At 45.7% G+C, this 26,422-nt stretch overlaps 1 protein-coding gene across 4 annotated transcripts in view; it reads right to left on the bottom strand.

Annotated features, from left to right (window-relative positions):
* The window catches only part of Fubp3 (far upstream element binding protein 3), a 54,159-nt gene that overhangs the window by 25,098 nt on the left and 2,639 nt on the right, over positions 1-26,422 (bottom strand). For 2 of the 4 annotated variants that reach the window (XM_090330824.1, XM_090330823.1), the window contains exon 2: positions 11,935-12,040. In XM_090330824.1, the coding sequence (XP_090186950.1) occupies positions 11,935-12,040 (106 nt within the window). The other 2 variants (XM_090330825.1, XM_090330822.1) reach the window with 2 other exon arrangements.

The raw sequence follows: 26,422 nt of genomic DNA, 5'->3' as shown, positions 1-26,422 counted from the left end.
GAACGCAGGATAAGAAATTGATCTGTGTGTGCACATGCTGTGAGGCCTGGGAGAAAATCCCACTCGCCTAAATCCCCCTGTCTTCCTACCTCCCTCCTGTTCCAGACCCAAGCGCAATGTGAAGGCAGAAAGGGTCCCCCTCTCTCTTTTAAAAGCAAATGAGAAAAGACTTAACCCCCTGGCAGCATTGTTGGGGAGGCTCCAGGGCAGCTGCCATCACTAAGGCCCTGCACATATGTTCCTAGCTTCCCAGCACAAGCAGCCCCAGAGAGGATGAGGATGAGGCCTCGCTCTTCTGGCTTTCCTGGACGCTCAGCACACAGGGCCACCTCCCCAGCCCCATGTCACAGACATGGCACTGCCAAACAGCATCTGATGATTAAAATCCACTCCGTCATCACATTCCCACAAAACCACTTTTACTATGCTGTATGCTTCAGCTTCTCCTTTTTCAGCTATTGACAAGTGCCTCCTTCACCAACCATCAGCAGAAACGACTCTGTAACGTTTCTCTTTTGGAAAATGCAGCTAAGGAAAAATAGCAGACAATGAAAAAGTATAAACCCAAACATAATACCTTCCAAGATGCTAAAAAGAGCATTAAAAAATGTTTCTGGCAAAGTTATTACAAGGATAGACAAAAGATAATAAGAGGGAAAGGATCAACTACACCAACTTCAGGACAAAGCAAAAAGGTCTAAGACCTGAAATGTAAAACTCCAATTACCCCTTTTCCAGCTCAAATGTGACTTGCCATTCTGACTGAAGTTGCTGCTCATAAAGAGACAAAGGAAAAGAAATAAAATCTCGACATTCTGAAAGAAGCAGCACCGAAAAACAATGCCAACAAAAAAGTAAAAGAAGACACTGAGTTTATTGAAGCTATTGATCCAGAACAAATACTGTATCTTTTCTGGATCAATAGCAAGATAATGGTTTGCAGCCAAAAGATTGACACTGCATTCTGCTTATCTTAGGGATAGGAGAATTGACTCTTAACTGACTTTCAAAACTTTTTCTGTGTGTTTCTAGTCTGGACAGGTAGCACTTCCTTGTTCACGTCTCCCTGAGGAAAGGAATGGTCACCAGTCTCAGGGCCTCCTACGGAGCAGGGCTGTCTAATGATGGAGGCCAGGAGGAAAGAGGATCACCACCGACAGAGTACTTGTGGGTTTACCTCACTGCTCCTACTCAGCGGTCCAGTCTGGCTGGGCACAGTGGCACACAGCTCCCTCCCTGAACTGGGGTCCCCATTTCCACCACAGTTCCTAGGCTAGCGAGAAACCTCTAAAGACACAGAACTAAATGTCTTCAAATGAAGGACACGCAAGAGTACCCGTGCCCCCAGGACAGCAGTGTGGCTAATGATCATCAGATAGTGGTGGGTCTAACACAGAAGAGCCCCAGAAATAGAAGGGCACAGTGATCACCCAGGGAACATTCCTGAGGCCTTCTGTGAAGGCCACTAAACATTCTGTGCTCACCACAGAAATGGAAATGCATGTCTGTTAGCAAGTGAGGGTCAGGAGCATCCCTGGGGTAGAGGAGACAGCAAGTACCAGTGTGGCGCCCCACCCAATACTACCCCACAGCCAGGAAGCTGGCTCATACCTGGAGGTGGCAAAGGCCGGAAGCCAGTCCTCGTCCTCTGCCAATGCAAGGAAGGAACAATACCACATCAAGTTGTTTCTCTTAGGAAATGGGCCCAGCAGTAGCAGCAGCAAGACAAAAGGGTGCTAAGGGTGCTAGTGCTCAACTCAGCAGGTTGGATGGGTCCTGCTCCTGGCCTCCCCAGCCTTCCTGAGGAGGAGGCTATGCAGAAGACAGGTGGGAACTCTGTCCAGTCCAATCCAACTCTAACTACGATCATTTTCCAGTGGAAAGAAGTGCTGAATAAATCAGCCCTATTTCCCCAGCACTGCACTTGTATCGTGGCCAGTCTTCCCTCCTTTCAATTCCACCAGGGCCCATGCTTTCACAGGACTTGTAAGAAGCTGCAGATGAACTTCTCACAGAAAAAAGGAGATGTGATGATGTAAGCAAGAATAATATTTTGCTAATTTCTTATACCCCCCCCCCACCAGCCCTGGCTTGAACTCAGGGCCTGAGCACTGTCCTTGGGCTTTCTCAAGGCTAGAGCTCTACCACTTGAGCCACAGCACCACTTCCAGATTTTTCTATGTGTGTGGTACTGAGGAATTGAACCCGGGTCTTTGTGCATGCTAGGCAAGCACTCTACCACTAGGCCAAACTCCTAGTCCCAACTTTGCTAATTTCAATAATAATACAAATGCTACAAAAGTCAAGACACATCCTTTTTACCCCATAGTGCATGGGGGGAGGGGAGGGAGATGTAATTTTTTTTCTTTCTAAGAAGAAATGCTAACAAAGTATCACAGGATAGCAAACCCAACTCTTAATAATAGGGATCAAGTTTAAGTCACCAGCCTTTTTTTTCCTCTCCACAAAAACCCACAAGGGGCTGGATACGGGTGGCTTAAGCCTGCAGTCTCAGCTAGGAAGCTGAGATCTGAGGACTGAGGTTTGAAGTCACCCTAGCAGAAGCATTGGTAAGATTAACATTTGAACTCAGTGGCTGGGCACTGTCCCTGAGTCTCTCTGTGCTCAGAACTAGTGCTCTACCACGAAGCCACAGCACTACTTCTGGCTTTTTTCTCAGTTGTTTATTGGAGGTAAGAATCTTACGGACTTTCCAGCCTGGACTGGCTTTGGACAGTGATCCTCAAATCTCAGCCTCTTGAGTAGCTAGTATTATAGGTATGGGGTACCAAGGCCCAAGTCTGGTGAGACTCTTTTCCAATTAATCACCAAAAAGCTGGAAGTGGAGCAGTGAGTCAAGTGGTAGAGCCACTAACCTTGAGAATAAAAGCTCATGGACAATGCCAAGGCCCCAAGTTCAAGCCCCAGGAGCAGCACAAAACAAAAACAAAAACCCAAGATAACCGTGTCAATTAATCCTCAAGACATGTAGCTGAGATGACTGGTATGGTGTAGCATGGCAAGTAAGTGATGCCACACCAGAAGCAACTAACATCCAAAGCTCCCATGGGACTTTCAAAGACCTCTCTGAGGAGTCCGCTCTCATCTGACTTGTCACCAGTGCTTTCCTAGGTCTAGCCAGTGACACCCAGTGGCTGGGGGAAGCAATATTTGGCCACAGAGAACTCCAAGCCCCCAGGTAAGTCATCTGTTACTGATTTTGCCATTACTTGGGGGTTTTTAAATGAGAAAATTATTCAGGTTTATCTTCTTACTTTTTTTTTTTTTTTTTTTTGCCAGTCCTGGGCTTGAGCTCAGGGCCTGAGCACTGTCCTTGGACTTTCTCAAGGTTAGAGCTCTACCACTTGAGCCTCAGCACCATTTCTGGCTTTTTTCTATGTATGTGGTACCGAGGAATTGAACCCGGGTCTTCGTGCATGCTAGGCAAGCACTCTACCACTAGGCCAAACACCTGGCCCCTATCTTCTTACTTTTAAGTGAGAAAGAGCAGAAGGAGGCTAACCTAAGTACTAGGGATGGGGATTAACCAGGACTTGTTCATCCTTCCAGAGAAGGACCCTTCTCTAGAGCACTGACACTAAGAGAAACAATAATTGGGACCAGGCACAGTGGCATCTGCTATAAACACAGCGACTCAGCAGGTGAAGATATGGGTTACGGTTTGAGGCCAGCAGGGGCAAAATGTTAACATTCCTTTTTTTCTTTTTCTTTTTTTGACTGTCCTGGAGTTTGAACTCAGGGTCTGAGCACTGTCCTTGAGCTTTCTCAAGGCTATCACTCTAGGACTTGAGCCACATCACCACTTCCAGCTTTTTCTATGTATGTGGTACCAAGGAATGGAACCCAGGAATCATGCATGCTAGGCAAGCACTCTACCACCAGGCCATACTCTCAGCCCGGGACCTCATATCAACAAACAAAACAGGTGCCATAGCTTACTCCTGTGATCCCACATTGGAGAGGCCTAGAGAAGAGGTTCACAGACTGAGACCAGCGATTACAAACAAGCAAGCAAAAACTGAAGTAAAAAATAGGGCTATGCGGGGGCCGGGAGCCTGGACTAGTGCTTGCCTAACATGCACTAAGCCTTGGGTTCAATTCCCAGGAACCATATACACAGAGGAAAAAAAAAAAAAAAGCCAGAAGTGATGCTGTGGCTCAATTAGCAGAATGCTAGTTTTAAGCAAAAAGTGTCCAAGGATAGTGCCCAGGCCCTGAGTTCAAGTCCCAGGACTAGCAAAAAAACAAAACAAAAAAGGCTGTGAAGAATGGATTAAAGACTGGGCATGGTGACTCATGCCTGTAATCCTAGCTACTCAGGAGGCTGAGATCTGAGCATCGGGGTTCAAAGCCAGCCCAGGCACTAAAATCCACGAGACTCTTATCTCCAATTAACCACCAGAAAACCAGAAATAGCACTGTGGCTCAAGGCATAGGGTGGTATCCTTGAGCTGAACAACTTGGGAATGCCCACAACCAAAAACAACAACAAAAAAGTCCCACAACTAAAAAACAAAGAATGGATCAAGGGGAAGAGCATCTGCCTTGAAAGCACGGAGCCTTAATTTAAACACACACACACACACCAAAACCTATACCACAGAGACAGACAGCATTAAAACTTAATTTCAGCTAAGCAAATAGACACTAAATCAATGTGGGAGCCAGGCACCAGTGGCTCATGACTATACTTCTGCTCAGGAAGCTAAGAGCTGAAGCTCATAACTGAATACCAACAGGAAAGTCTGCGATGTTCTTATCCACAATTAACCACCAAAAAGGTGCAGCCCAAGTGGTGGAGCACAAGATTTGAGCATAAAAGGTCCAGGTCTGGAGCCTAAGCCCCAGGACCAGTTCAAAACAAACAACAATAACAACAACAAAACCAAAACCAATAAGAGGTAACAACCAGCTCCGTGAAAACATGAAACAGAATGTACCACAGCCAATAAGAGCACCTACAGTGATTTCCTCATCTACTGTGGGAGTTTTGTCCCTGAGACTTCTGCAATGGGGCAGCATTAGCCGTGCCTTGCTATAACATGCTTCACTCATTACTTCTCTGATTTTGTGGGGTCTCTGGAACGTATCTCCCACAATAGGTAAGGGATCTCTGTGTTTTGTTTCTAAACCCACAACAGAGTGAAGCTGCAACAAATGAACATGATACAGTGAGAGACAATAGCATTTCATGGCCTTATTTCATTTACACCTTTTTGTTTTCTTCTTCTTTTATTTTTTGGTTGGTCGTGGAGCTTGAACTCTGGCCTGGGCACTGTCCCTGAGCTCTTCAGCTCAAGGCTGCAGCTCCACTTCCGGTTTTCTGGTCATTAATTGGAGGTAAGAGTCCCATGGACTTTAGTGCCTGGGCTGGTTCTGAACTTGACTCTCTGATCTCAGCCTCCCAAGTAGCTAGCATTGACAGGCATGAGCCACTGTGCCCAGCTACACTTGTATTTTAATGTGTGCTACCAACAGTCTGATCACAGTATGGTTATTTTACTAGCACTGAAAGTAGTATTGTGTATGTATGTGTAAGTTGGTGCTTGAACTGCAAGTAGTAGTGTGTGTGTGAGCACCAGTACTGCGGCCTGGGTACTCCTTTCAGTTTCTCACTCAAGTCTACTGCTCTACCATTTAGCCATAGCTCTACTTCAGGTTTTTTGCTGGTTAACTGGAGATAAGAATTTTATGGACTTTCTTGCATAGGCTGGTTTGGAACTGCAACCCTCATACCTCAGCGTCTTGAGTAAGTACTTCTCAAGCTTTACCACTCATATTTTTTTTTTTTCTTTTTGGCTAGTCCTGGGCTTAAGCTCAGGGCCCAAGGACTGTCCTTGGATTTTTCTCAAGGCTGGAACTCTACCACTTGAGCCTCAGCACCACTTCTGGCTTTTCTAAGTATGTGGTACCAAGGAATCACACCCGGGTCTTCATGTATGCTAGGCAAGCACTCTACCACTAGGCCACGCTCCCGGCCCGTACCACTCATGTTTTTAAGCACTACTCTTAATGTGCAAGACACCAAGGCTTGTGTATCTTCTTTTCTATCACTGACTGGGTAGGGAGCTGTGGTCAAACCACTTTTTCTTGGTCTGTAAGCAAGAGATCCTTTTGTTATTCTTTGCAGGGCCCTGCTCATACCCCAGCTCTGATCTGAGCACTACAGTTCCAAGCCAGCCCAGGTAGGAAAGTCTGCATGGCTCATCTCCAATTAACCAACAGGAAACTGGAAATGGCGTGGTGGCTCAAAGTGGTAGAGTGCTAGCTTTGAGCACAAAAAACTGGGGGACAGCATCCAGGCCCTGAGTTCAAGCCCCCATGTCCAACCAAAAAAACAAACAAACTGGGGGCCGGGAGTTTAGCCTAGTGGTAGAATGCTTGCCTAGCATGCACAAAGACCTGGGTTCGATTCTTCAGTACCACATACATAGAAAAACAAAACCCAAAACAAACTCAAAGTTAGGAGGATTAGGCTGTATGCACTGTTTTGGGATTGGCTTATGTAATCATATAAGTTGAAGACATTTGTCCACACAGTTTCACTCTTGCTCCTTCTCACTGTCAAATAATATTCCACAGCAGTGGTTGGACCTCAGTTTGACTGCATCTCCTGAAGAACCTCTGGGATGTTTTGATTTGGAGGATGTTAGGCAAAAAGCTACTAATGAAGATTTGTAGACAGGCTTTCGTATGGATACATTTTCATTTCTTGAAGCTATCTGAATGCTCAGGAGTGCAACTTCAGGCTGTGTGGTAATTATAAGGTTGTAATACTGTTTTCCAGAGAGGTGGTACTATCGGGTAAGCCTTAAAGCCTCTTGAGTGATAGAGCAGAGCTTCTACTATACTACTGACATAGCACTGGAAGAACCCAGGAACCTTCTTCTGACCTGACGTCTACATTCCCCAGGGGTTAAACAGCCTCATAGATCGGCAGCTGAAGTTCTTGCCTAACACCTACTACAGATTTTGCCCGCCATCCATTTCTCTGGAAGATGCCCACAGTGTGGGTGGGTGCAAGGGGGACAGGACATGGTTGTTTCTGGGATAAAAGCTCAGTCCCTCCACACGTTCAGCTAGCACCATTCTAATATTCTCTTAACTTCGGAGCATACTTTTCAGCAAACATTAAAAATGCCAATGAGATGATAGGGCAAAGGACACAAAAGGAGCTACTACTTTCACTTGCTAGGACCACACAGAAATGAAGGCAGTCTGCCATAGTACATCAAGTTCAGGAAAGAGGGGCATAATGCGACATGGCCCCTGCAGGATAAAAGAGGGCATGTTATATACCCCTAGTGGGGTCAAATAAACCACCTGGAGCTTCAAAGCAGAATATGATTTACTCTGCATTGTAGAAGTGAGTGTGTAAGCAAGGGCGGATGTGGAGAGGAGGGGGAAGGAGAGTCCAAGAGTCAGGGTGTGAGGAGGAAGTCCTCTAATGATGACCTAAAGCCAAAGTAGAAGGTATCAGGAAGGGAGCTGGGATGAGGAACTAGTTTCAGAACAGAGCCAGACCAACAGGCTGGCAAGGAGTGTGCAGAACAGAGAAGAAACGAGAAGGACATAGAGGCAATGGCCACGCAGGGAGAGCTGGACTTCCCTGACTGCTGGAAGCAAGCAGCCTTTAACACAACAGGTCAAACTGGTGCTGGGAAGAGGCTCCAGCTGCAGAGATGGAAAACACGCCAGAGCCACAGCAGAATCCTGAATTCTGGTGCCACCTTGCACTTCAAGACTGCTAGGAAGTGTGGGTGTCAAGACTGAAGGGATGCAGGGGAAGGGGGACAGCTCTGCCTGGAACACAAGCTGATTCGAACCCAGGGCTTCATGCATGTTAGGCAAGCACTCTACCACTAAGCCAAGCTCCTGGCCTCTCCATTGGCTTTTTCACTCAAAGTTGGCACTGTACCACTTGAACATACAGCTCCACTTCTCAGTTTTAATTGAAGGTAGGAGTCTCTCGAGATTTGTTTGTCTGGGCTGGCTTTGAACCCTGCTCCTCAGATTGCAGCCTTCTGAGTAGTTAGGATTACAATTGTGAACCACCAATGCCTGGCAACACTTCAATGCTGAATGTAACCAAGAAAAATCCCTAACACATTTGTCGAGGACAGGGGAAAAAAAAGAAAGCTGGGAGTGGTGCTGTGGCTCAAGTGGTAGAGCATGAGCCTTGAGAAAGCCCAAGGATAGGATGGGTGTGGGGGGGAAGCCAATGGAAAGCACATACACACAATGGCACACACACTCACACACTGAAGTGTGTTATTAAGTAGACCTAACTAATACCTCCAAACACTTTAGAGGACTGAACTTTAACCTCATAGAGGTCAAAAAACTCTTAATGCATGGCAAAGTTAGAAAGTCCATATTGCTAAAGAAGCAATCTGGTGAGCTTTTGTCCAAAAAAAAAAAAAAAAAAAAAAATCCAACAAGCCAAATGAAACAAACATAACCTAGGAAGCCCTTGGATCTTCACTGCTAAGAAGAAAGCAGTGTACTCCATCCTGTGCTCTCTAGACTTGCACACATGTATCTCCCCACCAGGACCTTAGGACCTTTTGGCTCACACGTATTCTCCTGACCTGGTAGGAGAAAACTGAGAAGAGGAAACCGAGTCTGGCCCAGGGATATCATTAGGCTCAAACCCAAATTGTACTTGTGGAAACCAAATTTCATGAATGTAACTTAACAGTGCTCAAGGGCAGTCAGGATTGGTTTTTATCAAACTGATATTAAGAATGTCACAGTGTCTGTGCTTCCAATCAGGTCTGCTCTGTCACAAACAAGGTATCAGGAGACCTGTGTGGGGGCACAACAGGCTGCAGAAGGATTCTCCTGCTACTCTCCACTAAGAGGGGGAAAATGAGAATCCATTGTGTTTACAAGAACTTATTCTTCAAAAGGAAAGAGGGGAAAGCAGGTAACAGAATAGTGGAATAGGGTTTAAGTGACACTGGCTTCTGGGGTGAACATGGCCAGGCTGCAAATCTGTGGCTGTCCAATTCTCTTATCAATAAATTCAGAGCCTTTTGCCAGTTTATTTCAAATAGCTATACAAAGGACTGATGGAAGAAGATTCCTGCACAGTGTCAAGTATTTCATTCTGGGTTCCTTACGCAGAGGACCTGATGCCCATGTTTTAACACTTCAACTCCACGTGCAGGTGAAAACAAGAAGGAATTGTGAAAGGCTAGATGAGTTGGAAATGTATTGATCTTGATTTCTGCAAACAGCGGGCATGGAGGAGACCTGTCAGGACTAAACAATGTAGTTTATTTTTACACTGATATGCCAGAGGAGGGAGCAAATCATAGAAGCTCTGGGAAGGTAAAAGGCTTCCTCTCACTACACCTCCTCACAAAGGTAAAATGCGGGTATATCTGGTCTCAGAAATCATGAACACTAGTCAAACAAAAGTGATCACAGCACATCAGTTTCAAGAGTGTTATTTTGAACAATGCTGTACATAGACAAGAATCATCCCATGAGTTCAGACATTTCCAATGTTTAAAAACACTGGCCAGAGGCTGGGAGTTTGGTCTAGTGGTAGAGTGCTTGCCTAGCATGCATGAAGACCTAGGTTTGATTCCTCGATACTACATACATAGAAGAAAAAAAAAAAAAAAAAAAAAAGGGCCAGAGGAGGTGCTGAGGTTCATGTGGTAGAGCTCTAGCCTTGAGAAAGTCCAAGGACAGTGCCCAGGCCTGGCAAAAAAAATAAAAATAAAAACGAAACAAAGACACCTGTAATCCTAGCTACTCAGGAGGTTGAGATCTGAGGATCAAGGTTCAAAGCCTGCCACAGGCACAAAAGAATCTGAGACTCTTATCTCCAATTAACCTCTAGAAAAGGGGAAGTGGGGCTTGGCTCAAGGGAAGGGCAATAGCCTTGAGCTGAAGAGCTCAGGGACAGCGCCCAGGCCAACTTCTAGCCCTATGACCTGCCCCCCCCACCCAAAAAAGACAACAACAACAATGAAAACGTTGTCCTGCTGGGCACTGGTGGTTCATACCTGTAATCCTAGCTACTCAAGAGGCTGAGATCTGAGGACTGCAGTTCAAAGCTATCTCAGGCATGAAAGTCTGTGAGACTCATCTCCAATTCACCAGAAATCTAGAAGTGATGCTATGGCACAAAGTGGTAGGGTTCTAGCCTTGAGCTGAAGAGCTCAGGGGCAGCACATAGGCCCAGAGTTCAAATCCCATCACAGACAAGCAAGCAAGCAAACAAAAATTGGCCATTATCCTATAATCTGAGATAATCCAGAGGCTGAGATCTGAAGATCCAGAGTTGAAGCCAGCCCAGACAAGAAATGTCCAGAGATACTTATCTCCAATTAACAGCAAGGGAGTAAAAAAAGCCAAGAAGTAGAGCTCTGGCTCAAGTGGTAGAGTGTTAGCCCTGAGCTACAAAAAGCTCAGGGATAGTGCCCGTAGCCTGAGTTCAAGTCCAAGTACTGGCACACACACAAAAAAGTGTAAGTAAAACACACATTGGCTATATTTACTTTCTTGAAGTCCCAGAGAAACCAGAGCAAGCAACTCCACCCAATTAGTTTTTGCTAAGTACTTTTATAGAAACACTTGTTTGGAAAAGGAGATTATATAGTACATATTGCTAAGTAAAGAAAATTTCAGGTATACATCACCAAAGCACATGCATGATTAATATACGTGAACATGGACAGAGAATAGAAGAGAATACCCCGATCCCCTGATTAAACAACAGCTCCCATGCGCCCTAGAGCACACCACTGCCCTGCAGCAGCAGTTCCAACTCTGCAGCCACTTCTGATGGATTCTGTGCTCATGTGCTGGCAATGGGCACTTCTGTTGATGTGTGTGAATGTGATCTAAGTATGTAATATGAGAATATCATCATGAAAGCAGGTATGGTGCTGTACACCTGTAACCTCACCATTGGGGAAACTGAAGCAAGGGATCTCCAGTCGTAGGATAGCCTGGATTACATACTTTAAGATCCTGTCTCAAAGAACTCAAAAAACTTACCAAAACAAGGGAGAAGAATGGGGGAGGAAAAGGGGGACCAAAGCATGAGAAAGGGTATCAAGGTTTGAGAAGAAATGTACTTAGTACCTAACAAATGTAACTGTAACCCCTCTGTATATCATTCTGACAATAAGATACAATTAAAAGGGGTGGGAGGAGAATGAGCCTGTCAAGTTGGACCTGGTACTCAAGGTCTGTAATTCTAGCTACTCAGGAGACTGAGATCTTAGGATCAGGTTTGAGGCCGGCCTTGGGAAAAAAGTCAAGAGATAAGCTGATCTCCAATTAACCACCAAAAAGCCAGAAGCAGAGCTGTGGTTTAAGTGGTAGAATAGTATCCTTGAGAAAAAAAAAAAAAATCAGCAATAGCACCCAGGGCCCCCTGAGTTCAAGTCCTAGGACCAGCATACACACTCACACACAGAAAGAAAAGGACCATAGAACAGAACCTTTCACGATGGGGATGGTGAAAGCCAGCGGACGCTGCTGCCATCCCCTTCCCTTTTTTGGAGCTCATGACATAAGTTCCTTAGAGCCAAACACCAAGTCTTAGCTTTTCTTAGGAGAAAAGTGGTAACTTTAGTTCTCACATGTGCATAAGAGAAAAGAGGGTAAATCAAACTCAATTCTCAATGGGTCAAATTATTTTCCAGCAGATGTGCAAGGCCAGCTCTACCTTGGAGCGCAGCAGCAAAGATTCCTGTATTATCGAGGCAAATAGGAACTCAAATGCTGGAGAATTGCTGAGAAAAATCATCCTAAATATGTTACCCTCTGTCATTCCTCTGAAAGCGAGCGAGGCTGGAGAGCCGTTAAGGAAATGGCTGACACAGATTCAAACTTAAACGGCAGGTTCACTGCTGTCTGAAAGGCAAGACGTCCACAACAGCTTACCTCCATCATCCAAGGGCCGCTTCTGCACTCCATATCCATAGACCGAGGGGTCCACTAGAGGCGTGGAATTATTCAAGTGAGGAATTGAATCAATTTTAGCAGCAATCTATGGAGAAAATCAGATTTAAATACTCAGTTACAGGTCGCTGTATTGCTGAAGAAAGACAAGTCTTTAAAGGCCTTCTCACCCCCATTTCCTCCCACCTGGATTAACATTAAGGCAAAACAAGTATTTTTCCCCTGTTTGCTGAGCTTTCTTTTGGTCTTAATAATGTTCCTTTAGAAATAAAATACTCTTCAAAATGTGTCTTCTGCAAGCAAATTAGTATTTTGAAGCAGCCACTTAACATGTAGGTATGCCACATCTCAAGAAAGCAAAGCGGGTAGACCTGAAGAGCTCTGAGAGGCTTTATTATCACCAGTACCCTCTCCTTCCACTCCCTAGCATGTTTAAAAGGCCTAGTGGGCCCAACAGTGACAACTCTTCAGGAATACAGCATCCTATTAAGATTTATGCCTACAAACTGTCCAGGAGATGGCTGACATACACGGTTTCTCCTCCTCTTTGAAGGATTCTTGCACCAGATAAAGGGGACAAGCTCAGAGCTGCCTCAGCAGCTAACATTTACTATCAACAAAGAACAGAAAGGAGCTATTAAATCTTCTCTCCAGAAACAAACGGTATAAAAAAAACTTCTTAATATCTACTTTGTTCTCATCAGGAAATCAAATGTGACCTTCACAACAAATCAACCCTTGCTGGAGCAAGGGAATATTCCTCATGACCGCCCTGGAGTCAGTCCAAGTTCAGCTCAAGAAGCACAGTAACCAAGCACAGCTAGCAAAGCCATCTTCTTATGAAAGGACAGTGGAGGGACACCTCTCACACAGACAAGTGTGTGCTGGCAATGTGACCTAGTCCAAAGGTCCCAAGAGATCTGAGGCCTTCTGGGACCAACATGCAAACAAATAAACCTTAGTAAGCAACCAACCAACCACAGACAATTTGGTATTGCCAACTAAATTCAGATAAAATGCCAGGCATCCTGCCATCCTGATGGTACCATGTCTCTTCCTTCCCGTTTACTAGCTCTGGGATGCTAGGCAAGGCTTTTCCCACTCTCTGCCTAAGACCCCTAGGGTGTGATACCATTTACTCCACAGTTTCTGAAAAGACAGTTAAGATACTGCAAACAAAGGAGCTAAGAACACTAGAAAGCACATCACAAATACCGGGATTGGAAAAACAAGGCAATTTACCCCACGAATGTTTGTTGCCCACTGTGAAGTGGGCTCTGTTCCAGGCACTGAGCTACTATGGAGAGGAAGCCTAACAAGGGCCTACTCTCCTGGAATGGGGGTGGGAGGAGGTGTCACATGGCACACAGGTGAAATAAACTGAGCATTTCAGCAGGTGATAAACATGAGGATGAGCTCCTTACAAGGGTGATCAGGGAAAGTCTCTGTGAGGGAAGTGTCCAATTTGAGACCTCAATGACAAAGAGTTGGACACAGCAGAAAAGTCACAAGTGTGTCCTAGGAAGCCTGTACAAAGACCCTAAGACAGAAGCAGGCTTAGAAGGTACACACTAGAGAGAAATCCATGTCAGAGTGGAGGGAACCAAAAGGGCTCTAAAAGGTGGAAAAGTTGTAGAGCCTTACAGGTCAGAAATGGAGCTTGGAGTTTACAGACTGGTACAGGAACCTGCTACAAGTCTCCAAGGAAGAAAGAGACATGATACTTTAAGGGGCCGTTGTGGTCTAGTGGTAGAGTGCTCGCCTAGCATGCATGAAGCCTTAGGTTTGATTCCTTGGTACCTCATACATAGAAAAAGCTGGAAGTGGTGTTGTGGCCCAAGTAGTAGAGCACTAGCCTTGAGTAAGCCCAAGGATGGTGCGCAGGCTCTCAGTTCAAGCTCTAGGGCTGGGAAAAACAAAACAAAACAAAAGGTTAAGAAAACCATTTGGGAGGTACTGGCCTACAGTCTATAGTCTAGTCCAGGGGTCAGCAAGCCACGGCAGGCAAGCCACCTGATTTGGCAATGAAAGCTTTGTTAGAATGCAACCCACAGTCTGGCACTGGTGGCCCATGCCTTTAATCCTAGTTACTCAAGGGACTGAGATCTAAGGACTACCATTCAGAGTCAGTGACACTCTTTTTTTTTTTTTTTTGCCAGTCCTGGGCTTGAGCTCAGGGCCTGAGCACTGTCCTTTGACTTTCTCAAGGCTAGAGCTCTACCACTTGAGCCTCAGCACCACTTCTGGCTTTTTTCTATGTATGTGGTACCGAGGAATCGAACCCGGGTCTTCATGCATGCTAGGCAAGCACTTTAACCACTAGGCCAAACTCCCAGCCCGTCAGTGACACTCTTATCTCCAACTAACCACTAGAAAATTGGAAGTGGAGTTATAGCTTCAAGTGGTAGAGCACTAGCCTTGAGCACTAAGAGCTCAGAGATAGTGCCCAGGCCCTAAGTTTAAGCCTCACAAATGACCCCTCCCCCTCAAAAAAGTGGCTTAGTGGGTAGAGTGCCTACCTAGAACGCATGAGGTTCTGGGTTTGATTCTTCAGTAACACATAAACAAAACAAAAAAATGCAACCCACCTATCAGTTTACATATTCTCTGACTGTCTCTGCACTGTGTAGTACAGCTGAGGAACCTCGAGATCACAAGACAGCCAGCATGCACAGTCCATGAAAGTCTATTCAGACTTGAGCAACACATGTACAATGTCTATGAACAGATAACCAAGTTGCCTTGTCAGGTAAAAAGACAAGGGTGGTTGAGTGCTTCTCTAAGACACTTCTTTTCCTTAGTAAGTAAATACCAAAACACCTCATCTCATATACCTAAGCAGCAGGCAAAACTGTCATTTTCCCTGTTACTCTGGCTTACCCATTCCACCACTGGCTTCTGATCTCATACTCCACATGACTGGGTCAGGCCTGGGGGGGGGGGGCGCAGAGGAGGTGGCTGTGGGATTTCAAGGACTCAAATGGAAGGGCAGGTGAACTGAGAGTGCCCTGTGCCCCCACAGAGACCTGACATCTTCAACAACTGCTAAATGGCTCTAAACACAAGGTGCATGTCTCCACTTCCACCTGCTTTCCAGACTCTTCCTTCTACCAGATTCCCCAACCTGCCTTACAGGAGTTCTGCACATGTCTGCAATGCCACTTTTTTTCCTCCAAAGCTAATTTATTACAACTAGTACAATAGTTTCCTGTTCCTAATTCAGATTACATCAAGCAGCCTTCTAAAAACAGGCATTCAGATTTGTTCTCTACTTTGCCAGTACTGGGGTTTGAACACAGAACCTCACTTCACTCAACTTGCTTGCCAGGCTAATCTCTACCACTTGAATCACAGCTCCAGCTTTGCTTTTTGCTGGTTATTTTGGACATGGAGCCTGAAGGACTTTTCTGCCGAGGCTAGTTTTGAAGCTCGAGTCAGTGTATCTCAGCTTCCTGAGAAGCTAGGATTATAAAGTCACCAGCATCCAGCTCACATCTGTTATATCTTGTTTATTTAATTATCTATATTTTGGGCAATTTCCACTGACAGTGGAGTCAATGGTCAAAGAGAACAGCCTTAGTGGTGTATACCTGCATTCCCAGCACATGTCCAGCATGAGCTTCATTATTATAAGACTACCTCAAAACAATAACAAAGAAAGTACGCTCTGAAGTCCGTAGACTAAATCTGAATACATGCTAGATATGAATTCAACATCATAATATATATTAAATTTATACTGTATTATCTACATTATGTATTGCAACATAAAAAAATGCATTCCTTTACACAAATATCACCTTTTTATAAAAAATGACTTCAGCCAGGTGTGGTGGCTCATGACTGTAATCCTAGCTACTCAGCTGAGCTCTGAGGACCAAGGTTCAAAGCCAGCCCAGCACAAAAGGACCTGAGACTCTTATCTCCAATTAACCTCTAAAAAATGGGGAAGTGGGCCTTGGCTCAAGGGCAGATGCCTTGAGATGAAGAGCTCAGTGATAGCACCCAGGCAGAGTTCAAGCTCCATGACCCCTTCCCCTTCCCCCCGAAAGACTTCAAATGTCTAATAAAATAATGGGAATAAGCCTGGTGCACTGGTGGCTCACGCCTGTCTGCAATCCTAGCTACTCAATTCATGAGGCTGAGATCTAAGGATCCTGCTTCACTCAGTTCAAAGCTAGCCCAGGCTCTTATCTCCAATCAACTATGCAGAAAAAGGCAGAAGTGGTATGCTGTGGCACAAGAGGTAGAACACTAACTTTGAGCAAAAAGAAACTCAGAGACAGCATCCAAGCCCCGAGTTCAAGTACCAGAACCAGCACAAAAAAAGAGGGAGGGGGGGCTGGGAGTTTGGCCTAGTGGTTAAAGTGCTTGCCTTGCATGCATGAAGACCCGGGTTCGATTCCTCGGTACCACATACATAGAATAAAGCCGGAAGTGGTGCTGAGGCTCAAGTGGTAGAGCTCTAGCCTTGAGAAAGTCCAAGGACAGTGCTCAGGCCCTGAGCTCAAGCCCAGGACTGGCAAAAAAAAAAATAAATAAATAAAATAAAATGTAAAAAAAAAAAAAAAAAAAAGAGGGAGGGAAGGAGAGACAGGAAGAGAGGGAGAAAGAAGGGAGAGAGGAAGAGGGGAAGAAGGAAAGAGGGAGAGGGGTGAGGGAGAGAAAGAAGGGGGGGGAGAGAGAGAGAGAGAGAGAGAGAGAGAGAGAGAGAGAGAGAGAGAGAGAGAAAAGAGAGAGGGAGGGAGCGGGGAAGGGGGAAGGAGGGGGAGAGGGAAGAAGGGAGGGAGAGTGGGAGGGAGGGAGAGAGAGAAAAGAGAGAGGGAGGGAGAGGGGGAGGGGGAAGGAGGGGGAGAGGGAAGGGAGGGAGGGAGGGAGGGAGGGAGAGAGGGAGGGAGGGAAGGAGGGAGGGAGGGAGGGAGAGAATTGGGACCAGGAGTTTGGCCTAGTGATAGAGTGTTTGTCCATTCTGCATGAAGCCCTGGGTTCAATTCTTCAATACCACATACATAGAAAAAGTCAGAAATGGTGCTGTGGCTCAAGTGGTAGAGCTCTAGCCTTGAGAAAGCCCAAGGACAGTGCTCAGGCCTAAAGTTCAAGCCCAGGACTGGCACCAAAAAAAAAAAAAAAAAAAAGCTGGAAAAAAAGCTGTGGCTCAAGAGGTAGAGCTTCAACTTAGAATGAAAAAGCCAATGACAGTGCAAGGCCAAGTTCAAACCCCAGTTCCAGTGTGTCAATCAGCATCATAGAACTTAGCCTCCATAGTCAATAATTAGCAGAAATCGAGAGACGGCAGCACCGTACCAGCAGTCACAAGTCCTGATTTTCTAGCCAGCTCTTCCAGTGTGTGCCCTTGAATTAGATCTCAGGGCCCTGCTCCTTGGTGTTTCCACCTGTAAAATAAATGCAGGGCACACTAAACGAGGTCCTGTTTTCCACAGGACCATAGCAGATGAAGTGATTCTGGGAAGTGCATAGGTCAGTTGTTTGTTATATCACTGGCATTTGAACTCAGGGCCTCATGTTTGCTTGGCTTGCTTGCTCAGCTGATGCTTTACTACATGAAACATGTCTCTACCTTACTTTTTGCTGGTTATTTCGAAGATGGAGTCTAGTGAAATGGATCTCAGCCTCCTGGGTGGCTAGGATTACAGTCACTGTTGCCCGGATAGGTTAATATTGTTGTTTTCTTTTTTGTTATCAGTACTAGGGCTTGAACTCAGTGCCTGGGAACTGAAGAGTCTCAAGGACTTTTTTTGCCCAGGCTGGCTTCATATCACAATCCTCAGATCAGGCTCCTAAGTAGCCAGGATTGCCAGTGGGCAACATGAACTACTGGTGCTGGGCTGGACCGAATTTTTTTTTTTTTTTAAGTCAGTCATGAGACTTGAACTCTATCCCTGCTGAGCTCTGCAGCTCAAGGCTACCGCCCTACCTCTTGAGCCACAGTCCTACTTCCCACTTCCCATTTTCTAGAAGTTAACTGGAGATAAGAGTCTCACAGTCTTAAGTTCCCAGGCTGGTTCTGAACCTTGATCCTCAGATCTCAGCCTCCTGAGCAGCTAGGATAACAGACGTGAGCATGAGCCACTGCGCGCCCAGCTTCGATCAATGTTTTTAAACTTAAGACAGTTCTCAATTAGCTTTTATGCACAGCAAAATGTATTTTCCTCTAGGAACATATTAAATAAGTCTCAATTTAAAAGCATACTGAGGGCTTCCAGATATGGCAAAAACTCTGAAGGTGACAGATAAATCACCCAAGTTAGGAAAGCTGGCAATCAACTTTTCTTAGTACACTTTTTTTTGGTGAGTCATGGGACTTGAACTCAGCCTGGGCAGTGTCCCTGAGCAAAGCTCAAGACCACCGCCCTATCCTTGAGCCAAGTCCCACTTGCCGTTTTCTAGAGGTTAATTGGAGGTAAGAGTCTCAGGTCCTTTTGTGCCCGGGCTGACTTTGAACCTTGATCCTCAGATCTCAGCCTCCTGAGTAGCTAGGATGACAGGCGTGAGCCACCGTGCCCCACACCTGGCTCTTGGTATACTTTTAAGAAAAAAGTTCTCTCCTGGCCAGTTACATAATCGCAACTGTCCACCTCATAAACCAAATGATGAGCTGCAAGCATCGCCATACTCCATCCTTCTCAGAACTTTCTACTCAGCAGAAATCGGCAAAGCTACCCAAGTACCAGGAAAAGAGCCATCTACATACCATATCTGTGTCACTAAGTATCGCCACCACTCAATCTAGCACAAGAAAGAGCTCACAGATGCATTCTGGGAGCAGGAGCCCAGCTCACCTCCCTGTAAGCTGCTCCCTGCCACTGCCTGGGATAAAACCCAGGTTGGACTGGATTATTTTCTGCTCCATGGCAGAAGGAAACTGTGTGGCAGGGTTTTGGTGTCCAGTGCCTAAACATGCACTGGATCAAAAGTCAGTGCAAGGAAGGGCAAGCAAGTCCTGCACTCACTCCCTAGGAGTAAGGGACAGGAGGGCATCAGCTGCACTGCTCACAGTCCCTTAGTGCCTGCAGGTGCTCTCGCCACCCCCTTAATGACCTCATAAAGCAGCTACCATTCACCTTACTGTGGGATCTGGAGCCAGCAGGCCTAATTACAGCCATGCTGGGCAAAGTAAGAAGTGCAAAGCACACAGACCAATGCCAGGCACACAATAAGGAACCTCTCTCTGAAATGGAACAGTAATACAGAAAAGGGCACAAACCTACTGTATTTGCACATACTAAAGTGTCTATGCACCTTGCACCCAGACAAGAAACCACACTGGGCTGGGGCAAAGCTCAGGAATAGAGCAAGTGCTTAGCATTCAGGGAGCCCAGGGTTCAATTCCAAACACCAAAAGAAACACACCTACAGGGGCCCAGGAGTTTGGCCTAGTGGCAGAGTGCTTGCCTAAGCATGCATGAAGACCCAGGTTAGATTCCTTGGTACCACATACATAGAAGAAACGCCTGTCCTGTACGTCCCTCTCGGTAGTCATAACCCACCCACCCAATATTAGCTTTCTTCTGTTTGGTTTGGTAGTACTGGGGCTTGAATTCAGTCTTGCATGCACTCTATGCCCTCAGTTCATTGTGTTGAGTGATCCACCTATCTATGGTCTCCCTCAGTTGGGGGACCACACATATGAAACCCTAGGTCCCACTTGCTTGTTGAGATGGAGGCCTCTAACTTTTTTCCAGACTAGCCTCAAGTCACCAATCTCCAGAGTAGCTGGGATTTGGGAGGTCTGCTTCTTTCTTTTTTTCTTTTGGTTAGAAATGGGGCTGAACTCTGGGCCTAGGTGCTGTCCCTGAGCTCTTCAGCTCAAGGCTAGCACTCTACCACTTGAGCCACAGCACCTCTTTCACTGCCTTTGTCTTTCTAGTGCTAGAATAAGGCAAGTAAACTATACTCACCTATTGTTTTGTAAATTACTGCCACTATGGATTTCCACTTTATAGAAAACTGGGGCTTAACCAAGTTAAAATAAGGGCAGGGAGTATGGCCTGGTGGTAAAGTGCTTGCCTAGAATGCACGAAGCCTCAGGTTTGATTCTTCAGTACCACATACACAGAAAAAGCCAGAAGTGGTGCTTGAGAAAAGCCCAAGGGCAGTGCTCAAGCCCTGAGTTCCAACCCCAGGACTGGCAAAAAAAAAAAAAAAAAAAAGTTAAAATAAATGGTGCTGTAGCTCAAAGTGGTACAGCACTATCCTTGAGCAAAAGAGCTCAAGGGCAGTGCCAGGCCGTGTTTAAGGCCCATCACCACCACCAACAACAAAAAAGATGAAAGTTAAACTAAGGGCTAGAGAGGTATACATGTTAGAGCCCTTGCCTGGCAAGCCCAAGGTCCTGAGTTCAAATCCCTGTCCTATCAAAAAGAAAAGTTAAAATAATCAGGCTGTGAGCCTATAATCCTAGCACTCAGGAGACTGGGGCTAGAATAGTACCAGTGCAAGGCTTGGACTTTTTGGGGGGGAGGGGGGATTGGTCATGGGATTTGAATTCTGGGCCTGGGCATTGTCCCCGAGGCCTTCAGCTCAAGGTTAGCTGCCCTATCCCTGTGCCACCGTGCCACTTCCGGTTTTCTGGTGGTTAACTGGAGATAAGGGTTTCATGAACTTTTTTTTTTTTTGGTTGATTGTGGGACTTGAACTCTGGGCCTGGGCGTTGTCCCTGAGCTCTTTAGCTCAAAGATACTGCCCTACTCTCACAGACTTCTTAGTGCCCTGGCTGGTTTTGAACCTTGATCCCTCAGATCTCAGCCTCCTGAGTAGCTAGGATTACAGGTGTGAACTACTGACTGGCTTTTTTTTCTTTCTTTTGGTGTTAGTCCTGTGGTTTAAATTCAGGCTAGCATTCTACCATTTAAGCCACTGCTCCATTTCCTGCTTTTACGATGGTTCATGGGCTTTCTTACCTGGGCTAGCTTGGAACCACGATCCTTAGATCTCAGCTTCTTGAGAAGCTAGGATTACACTTCATTTAGCAAGTATCTCATGGATTACTATCTCTGAGGACTCTGTGACCATCAAATGGGCACACATATCTAAGAGTCCTTGCCTGGCATCTGTACAACATGGCTTCATGAATGGTAGCTATTGTTATCATCAGAGATGGGGCACTGGCTGATCCTGCCCTATTTACTGGCATTAACAAAACAAGGAATTCCATTACAGTGCAGTAAGATGTCAGTCTCAGCTTTTCCTCAACCTCATCTTCTCTGCAGCATAAGGAGCCCTGGTTAAAGGGTGACCATCCCTCTCACCCCTGGAAAAAGTAGAAGAGTGGGGCACCAGTCACCTGTCTTAACTGGGACCTTTTTCTAAAACAAATATATTTCTGCAGGTTCAGTTTCCATGAGTCCCAAAAGTGTTCACATTCTTGTAAAGTTAAAAAACACCTTCCAGGGCCGGGAGTTTGGCCTAGTGGTAGAGTGCTTGCCTAGCATGCATGAAGACCCGGGTTCAATTCCTCGGTACCACATACATAGCAAAAAGCCGGAAGTGGTGCTGTGGCTCAAGTGGTAGAGTGCTAGCCTTGAGAAAGTCCAAGGAGAGTGCTCAGACCCTGAGCCCAAGCCCAGGACTGGCAAAAAAACAAAAACAAAAACACAACACCTTCCCTAGGCTGGGAACATAGCCTAGTGGTAGAGTGCTTGCCTAGCATGCATGAAGCTCTAGGTTCCTCATTACCATATACACAGAAAATGCCAGACGTGGTGCTATGGCTCAAGTGGTAGAGCACTAGCCTTGAGAAAGCCTCCCAAAAGAGCACCTCCCCTGAGGCTTCTTAGCAAACTGCGTGGCCCTTCAAAAGCTATCTGCTGAATTTTAAGTGGATACAGAAAAGGCTAGAGAACAGCCGCAGTTCCAAGTGGGTCCAAGGACGATACACCTCCATCCACTCCCATCAGCCCCTTGTAGCTGCACAATGCAGAAGGCACAGGTCCAAGAACAACTACATATAAAGTAGTGACCACAGATGTGCGTTTCTGAGAAAATCACTTTTTTCCCCTGTTGCTATCTGCAAGCACGGAATGAGAATTATAGCCCTCTATCCAACTCAGTTATTATGAGCAGCTACAAACATGTCGGCTCCATCCTTGCCCTAGGCAAGCACTCTACCACTAGGCCATGCTCCTGGCCCCAAGAACGTGAGACTCTTATCTCCAATTAACCACTAGAAAATGGGAAGTGGGGCTGTTGTGGCTTAAGGAGTAGAGTTGTAGCCTTGAGATGAAGAGCCCAGGGACAGCACCCAGGCCCAGAGTTCAAGCCCCAGGACCAACAACAAAAAAAAGAAATGCTGGTGATTTTTCCCCAGTTGCCGGGGTAATTTTTACCCTTGGAGGAGTTAAAAGGTTGAAAGCTCCTAAATTTTGTGCAGAGAATTCCAGCTTACTGACTCTTCAGCTCAGGGGCTGCTAGTTTGAGATGTACGGTTCAGGTATCAATCAACCACAGAAGAAAGCCAAGTCTGACAATACATATTAACTATCAGATTTTAGCAAAAACAATTTCGGCTGAAAGTGAGCAAGGCCTGAAGGTCTATGGTGGAATGTACGTACTTCTTTCACTACCCACTGTTCAGTACCACACAGGAAGTTCAGTGTGGCCCAAACAGGGTCACTGATGGCACCAAACCCTTTACACTGGCTTTTGAGAGCACTTAATTCACTTTAAGTATTCTTTGCAGGGTATCCTACTGGGTCCCCTTAAAGGAAAGCTATAGAAACAGTCAGTAGATTTCCTATAGGCACTGGCTTCCTTCAAGTGTTTCAGAAAGACACAATGAACACAGTGTACAGACTGAAGTTGATTCCCTGTAGGGTAACTTTAACTGCTTGACATGTACAAGACAACCAGGAGCACACCAATTTTCAACTTCTGTAGCACTCAGTACACTTGACTTTGGCATGAGGCAAAAAACACCAGTAGCACACACTTGTAATCCTAGATACTTAGAAAGCTGAGACTGGAGAAGACTGCAATTCCAAGGCCAGGCTGAGCAGAACAGTTCACAAGACTCCACCTTAATAGAGCTGGATGTGGTGGATGACTGCATCCTAACTACAAGAAGCCTGACATTCGTAGAGAAGCTCAGGCTTGTCCTCAGGCAAGAGACAAGACCTGATCTTAAAAGTTACCAGCAAGCCATGCAGCAGCAGCTCCTACTTACTCTTAGCTCCTCAAGAGGCTAAGCTACTCCACAGGATCAGTTTCAAGCCAGTAGAGGCGGAAAAGTCTTAAGAGTCCATCTCCAAAATAACCCAAAAAGTGGTGAGCGGGTAAGCCAAACAAATGAGCAACCAAGAGGAAGGCCCCGAGTTCAAACTGCAGAGCTTTAATAATAAGGAGCACAAAACAAGGCTGGAGGCCATGACTCAATGGCAAGAGCACTTGCCAATCTTAGCACGGAGCCCTTAAACCCCAGTAACACAAAAACTATATGAAATGAATAAAAGAATAACCTCTCAAAGAATATCTAATCAATATGTTTCTTTTCTTTTCTTTTTTTTGCTAGTTCTGGGGCTTGGACTCAGGGCCTAGGCACTGTCCTTGGGCTTTTTCAAGGCTGGTGCTGTACCACTTGAGCCACAGCACCCCTTCTGGCTTTTTCTGAGTGTGTGGTATTGAGAAATTGAACCCAGGGTTTCATGCATGCTAGGTAAGCACTTCATGCATGCTAGGCAAGCATCACTAGGTCAGGCTCCCAGCCCTGTGTTTATTTTCTAATGGTAGATAGACACTGCTCTCTTAAGGAAAATCCAGGCCATGCGTAATGGCTCATGCCTGTAATCCTAGCTACTCAGGAGGCTGAGATCTGAAGACCAACGTTCAAAGCCAGCCCAGGCACAAAAGGACCTGAGACTCTTAACTCCAATTAACCTCTAGAAAATGGGAAGTGGGGCTTGGCTCAAGGGTACGGTAGTAGCCTTGAGCTGAAGAGCTTGGGGACAGTGCCCAGGCCCAGTTCAAGTCCAGGACCAATTAAAAAAAAAAAATTCAGTGCTTCAATAAAAAATGTCACCATCTTAATGCACTGAAGTCCCACATAAGCCCAAGGTGTATGGCACAAATTCCAAATGACCTTCTGTACAAGCTCCAAGTGGGAAAAGGCAGCACAGGAGGCATTTTCTGGAGAACTACCACACAGCAATCAACATTTCCCAAAACAAAAGGTGTCACTAAACAAGGTATTCCTATCTCAAAACCCATCAAAAGATTATTTTTTAGGGGCTGGGAGTTTAGCCTAGTGGTAGAGTGCTTGCCTAGCATGCATAAAGACCAGAGTTCAATTCCTCGATACCACATACATAGCAAAAAGCTGGAGGTGGTGCTGAGGTTCAAGTGGTAGAGTTCTACCTTGAGAACGCCCAAGGACAGTGCTCAGGCCCTGAGCTCAAGCCCAGGACTGCCCTCCTGCCCCGCCAAAAAAAAATTTACTATTTTCTATTGATTTTACAACGGCTTGTGACATTTCCTGGTGCAATGCCCAACTCCACAAGGATCACAAGCCTCCATTTTACAAGTAAAGAACTCTGGAGTTAGGCAATACAGAGGCATTGAGGAGGTCTATATTAAACCAGGAGATGGGTGTGGCAGGAAGAGAGGCAGAGACAGGAAAATCTTTTTGTGCTATGTACCAGAACTCTGCCTCAAAAAACTCACCACCAGGCCAGGAGTTTGGCCTAGTGCTAGAGTGCTTGGTTAGTATGCACAAAGACCAGGGTTTGATTCCCTAATACCACATATCTAGAAAAAGCTGGAAGTGGTGCTGTGGCTCAAGTGGTAAAGCTCTAGCTTTGAGAAAGCCCAAGGACAGCGTCAGGCCCTGAGTTCAAGCCCCAGGACTGGCAAAATAAATAAATAAATCAAAGGTTATCTTTGGGCCAGAAGCATGGCCTACTGATAAGAGTGCTTGCCTAGCATGCACAAAGATCCAGATTCAATTCCTTGGTACCACATACAAAGAAAAAGCTCGAAGTGGTGCTCTGGCTCAAGTGGTAGAGCCCTAGCCTTGAGAAAGCCCAAGGACAGTGCCCATGACCTGAGTTCAAGCACCAGGACTGGAAAAGAAAAAATAAAAACAAAACAAAACAACTCACCATCGCTACCACACTGAAGAGAAACTTTCAAGACTTGAAGAACATTAGCAGTCTGGCAGGAGACCAACTCTAGGTGAGATGGGCAAACAGTTTGCCCAGCTGTGGAAAGCTGCTGGGAACAGAGATGGCACAGTACCCTGTTAATGTGCACCTCAAGTTTGGTGCCACTACACTACTGGTGCTACACACCAGCAGGAACTCTCTTCCTCAAAGGTAGCACTCTACCAGTGAAGCCATACCTCTAGTCTGGCCAATCTGGCATTTTGCTGATAAACTGGAGATGGAGCCTTGCTGACTTTTCCACCTGAGATGGCTTTGAATCTCAATCCTCCAGGTCTCAGTCCCCTGAATAGCTAGGATCATAGATGTTAGCCACTGGCTCTGAGCTGCCATATTGTTTAGTACCTAGCAGTCTGGGCACTGAGTCAGATCATATTCATACTACCCATCTGTGCCAATCATTAATTCAATGGACCTCCCATTACCAGGTAATTTTTAAATGTTTACAGGACATCTTCAGAGATTTCCTTTTGATCTGCAGAGTCCATGTGGGAGTTTACTAACAGCAACCACCAGGTCACTCTGTTACAAAGATTCTAAAAGGACATATAAAGGAGGCTTCCAGATGCCACGAGGGAAGCTCAGTGGTTGGGAGGCTGGATCCACGTAAATAGATTACCAGAAATGTAGATCCAAATCCCAATGAGGTCAGCATCATGACTTGCCAAAAAAAAAAAAAAAAAAAAAAAAAATACAGCAAAGGGTAGCTTATTGCTCTGCAAAACTTAAGGAGCGCCTTACATGCTAGTGTTTATAAGAATCTAAGAGGGAGAAAACACTGCAATCACTTAAGGAAACACAATGTCTTATTTCCATTTACTAGATCTTTTGACATTTTACATACATACATGGAGAATCATGAACATCTTTTCAGGTATGCTTTCCTGTAGCATACAGTGCAATTTCTAACATCCCATTCTTGTTCAAAACAAAGCTACGGAATACATGTAAAATGACCCAGAAACCTGTTTAGTTTTTTTTCAGTAGCCATCAAGTCCTTGGTGAGAGTATAGACCTCTGTTACTTCTCAGAAGGAACACATTTACAATCCTGTCTCATATAAGGCAGTCCTGCTCCAGTCAAGGGTGCATTTCAGAGCTGGGCACAATCTCAATGAAGTTTTTCCTTGCTAGTAGAACTAAGCACCATGGCTTTAACAATCCATTCTGGATCAGCATGTAACAGAGGGTCTTAGTAGGTTCCAGTGGCTCACCTCTGTAATCCTAACTACTCAAGATGCTAAGATCTGAAGACTGAGGATACATGCCAGCCTGGGAAGAAAAGTGTGTGAGGCCCAG

Source organism: Megascapheus bottae, chromosome 3 (genome assembly GCF_031878675.1).
Source record: "Megascapheus bottae isolate mThoBot1 chromosome 3, mThoBot2.hap1, whole genome shotgun sequence".
NCBI lineage: Eukaryota > Metazoa > Chordata > Mammalia > Rodentia > Geomyidae > Megascapheus > Megascapheus bottae.
This window is presented reverse-complemented; position numbering and strand designations above follow the sequence as displayed.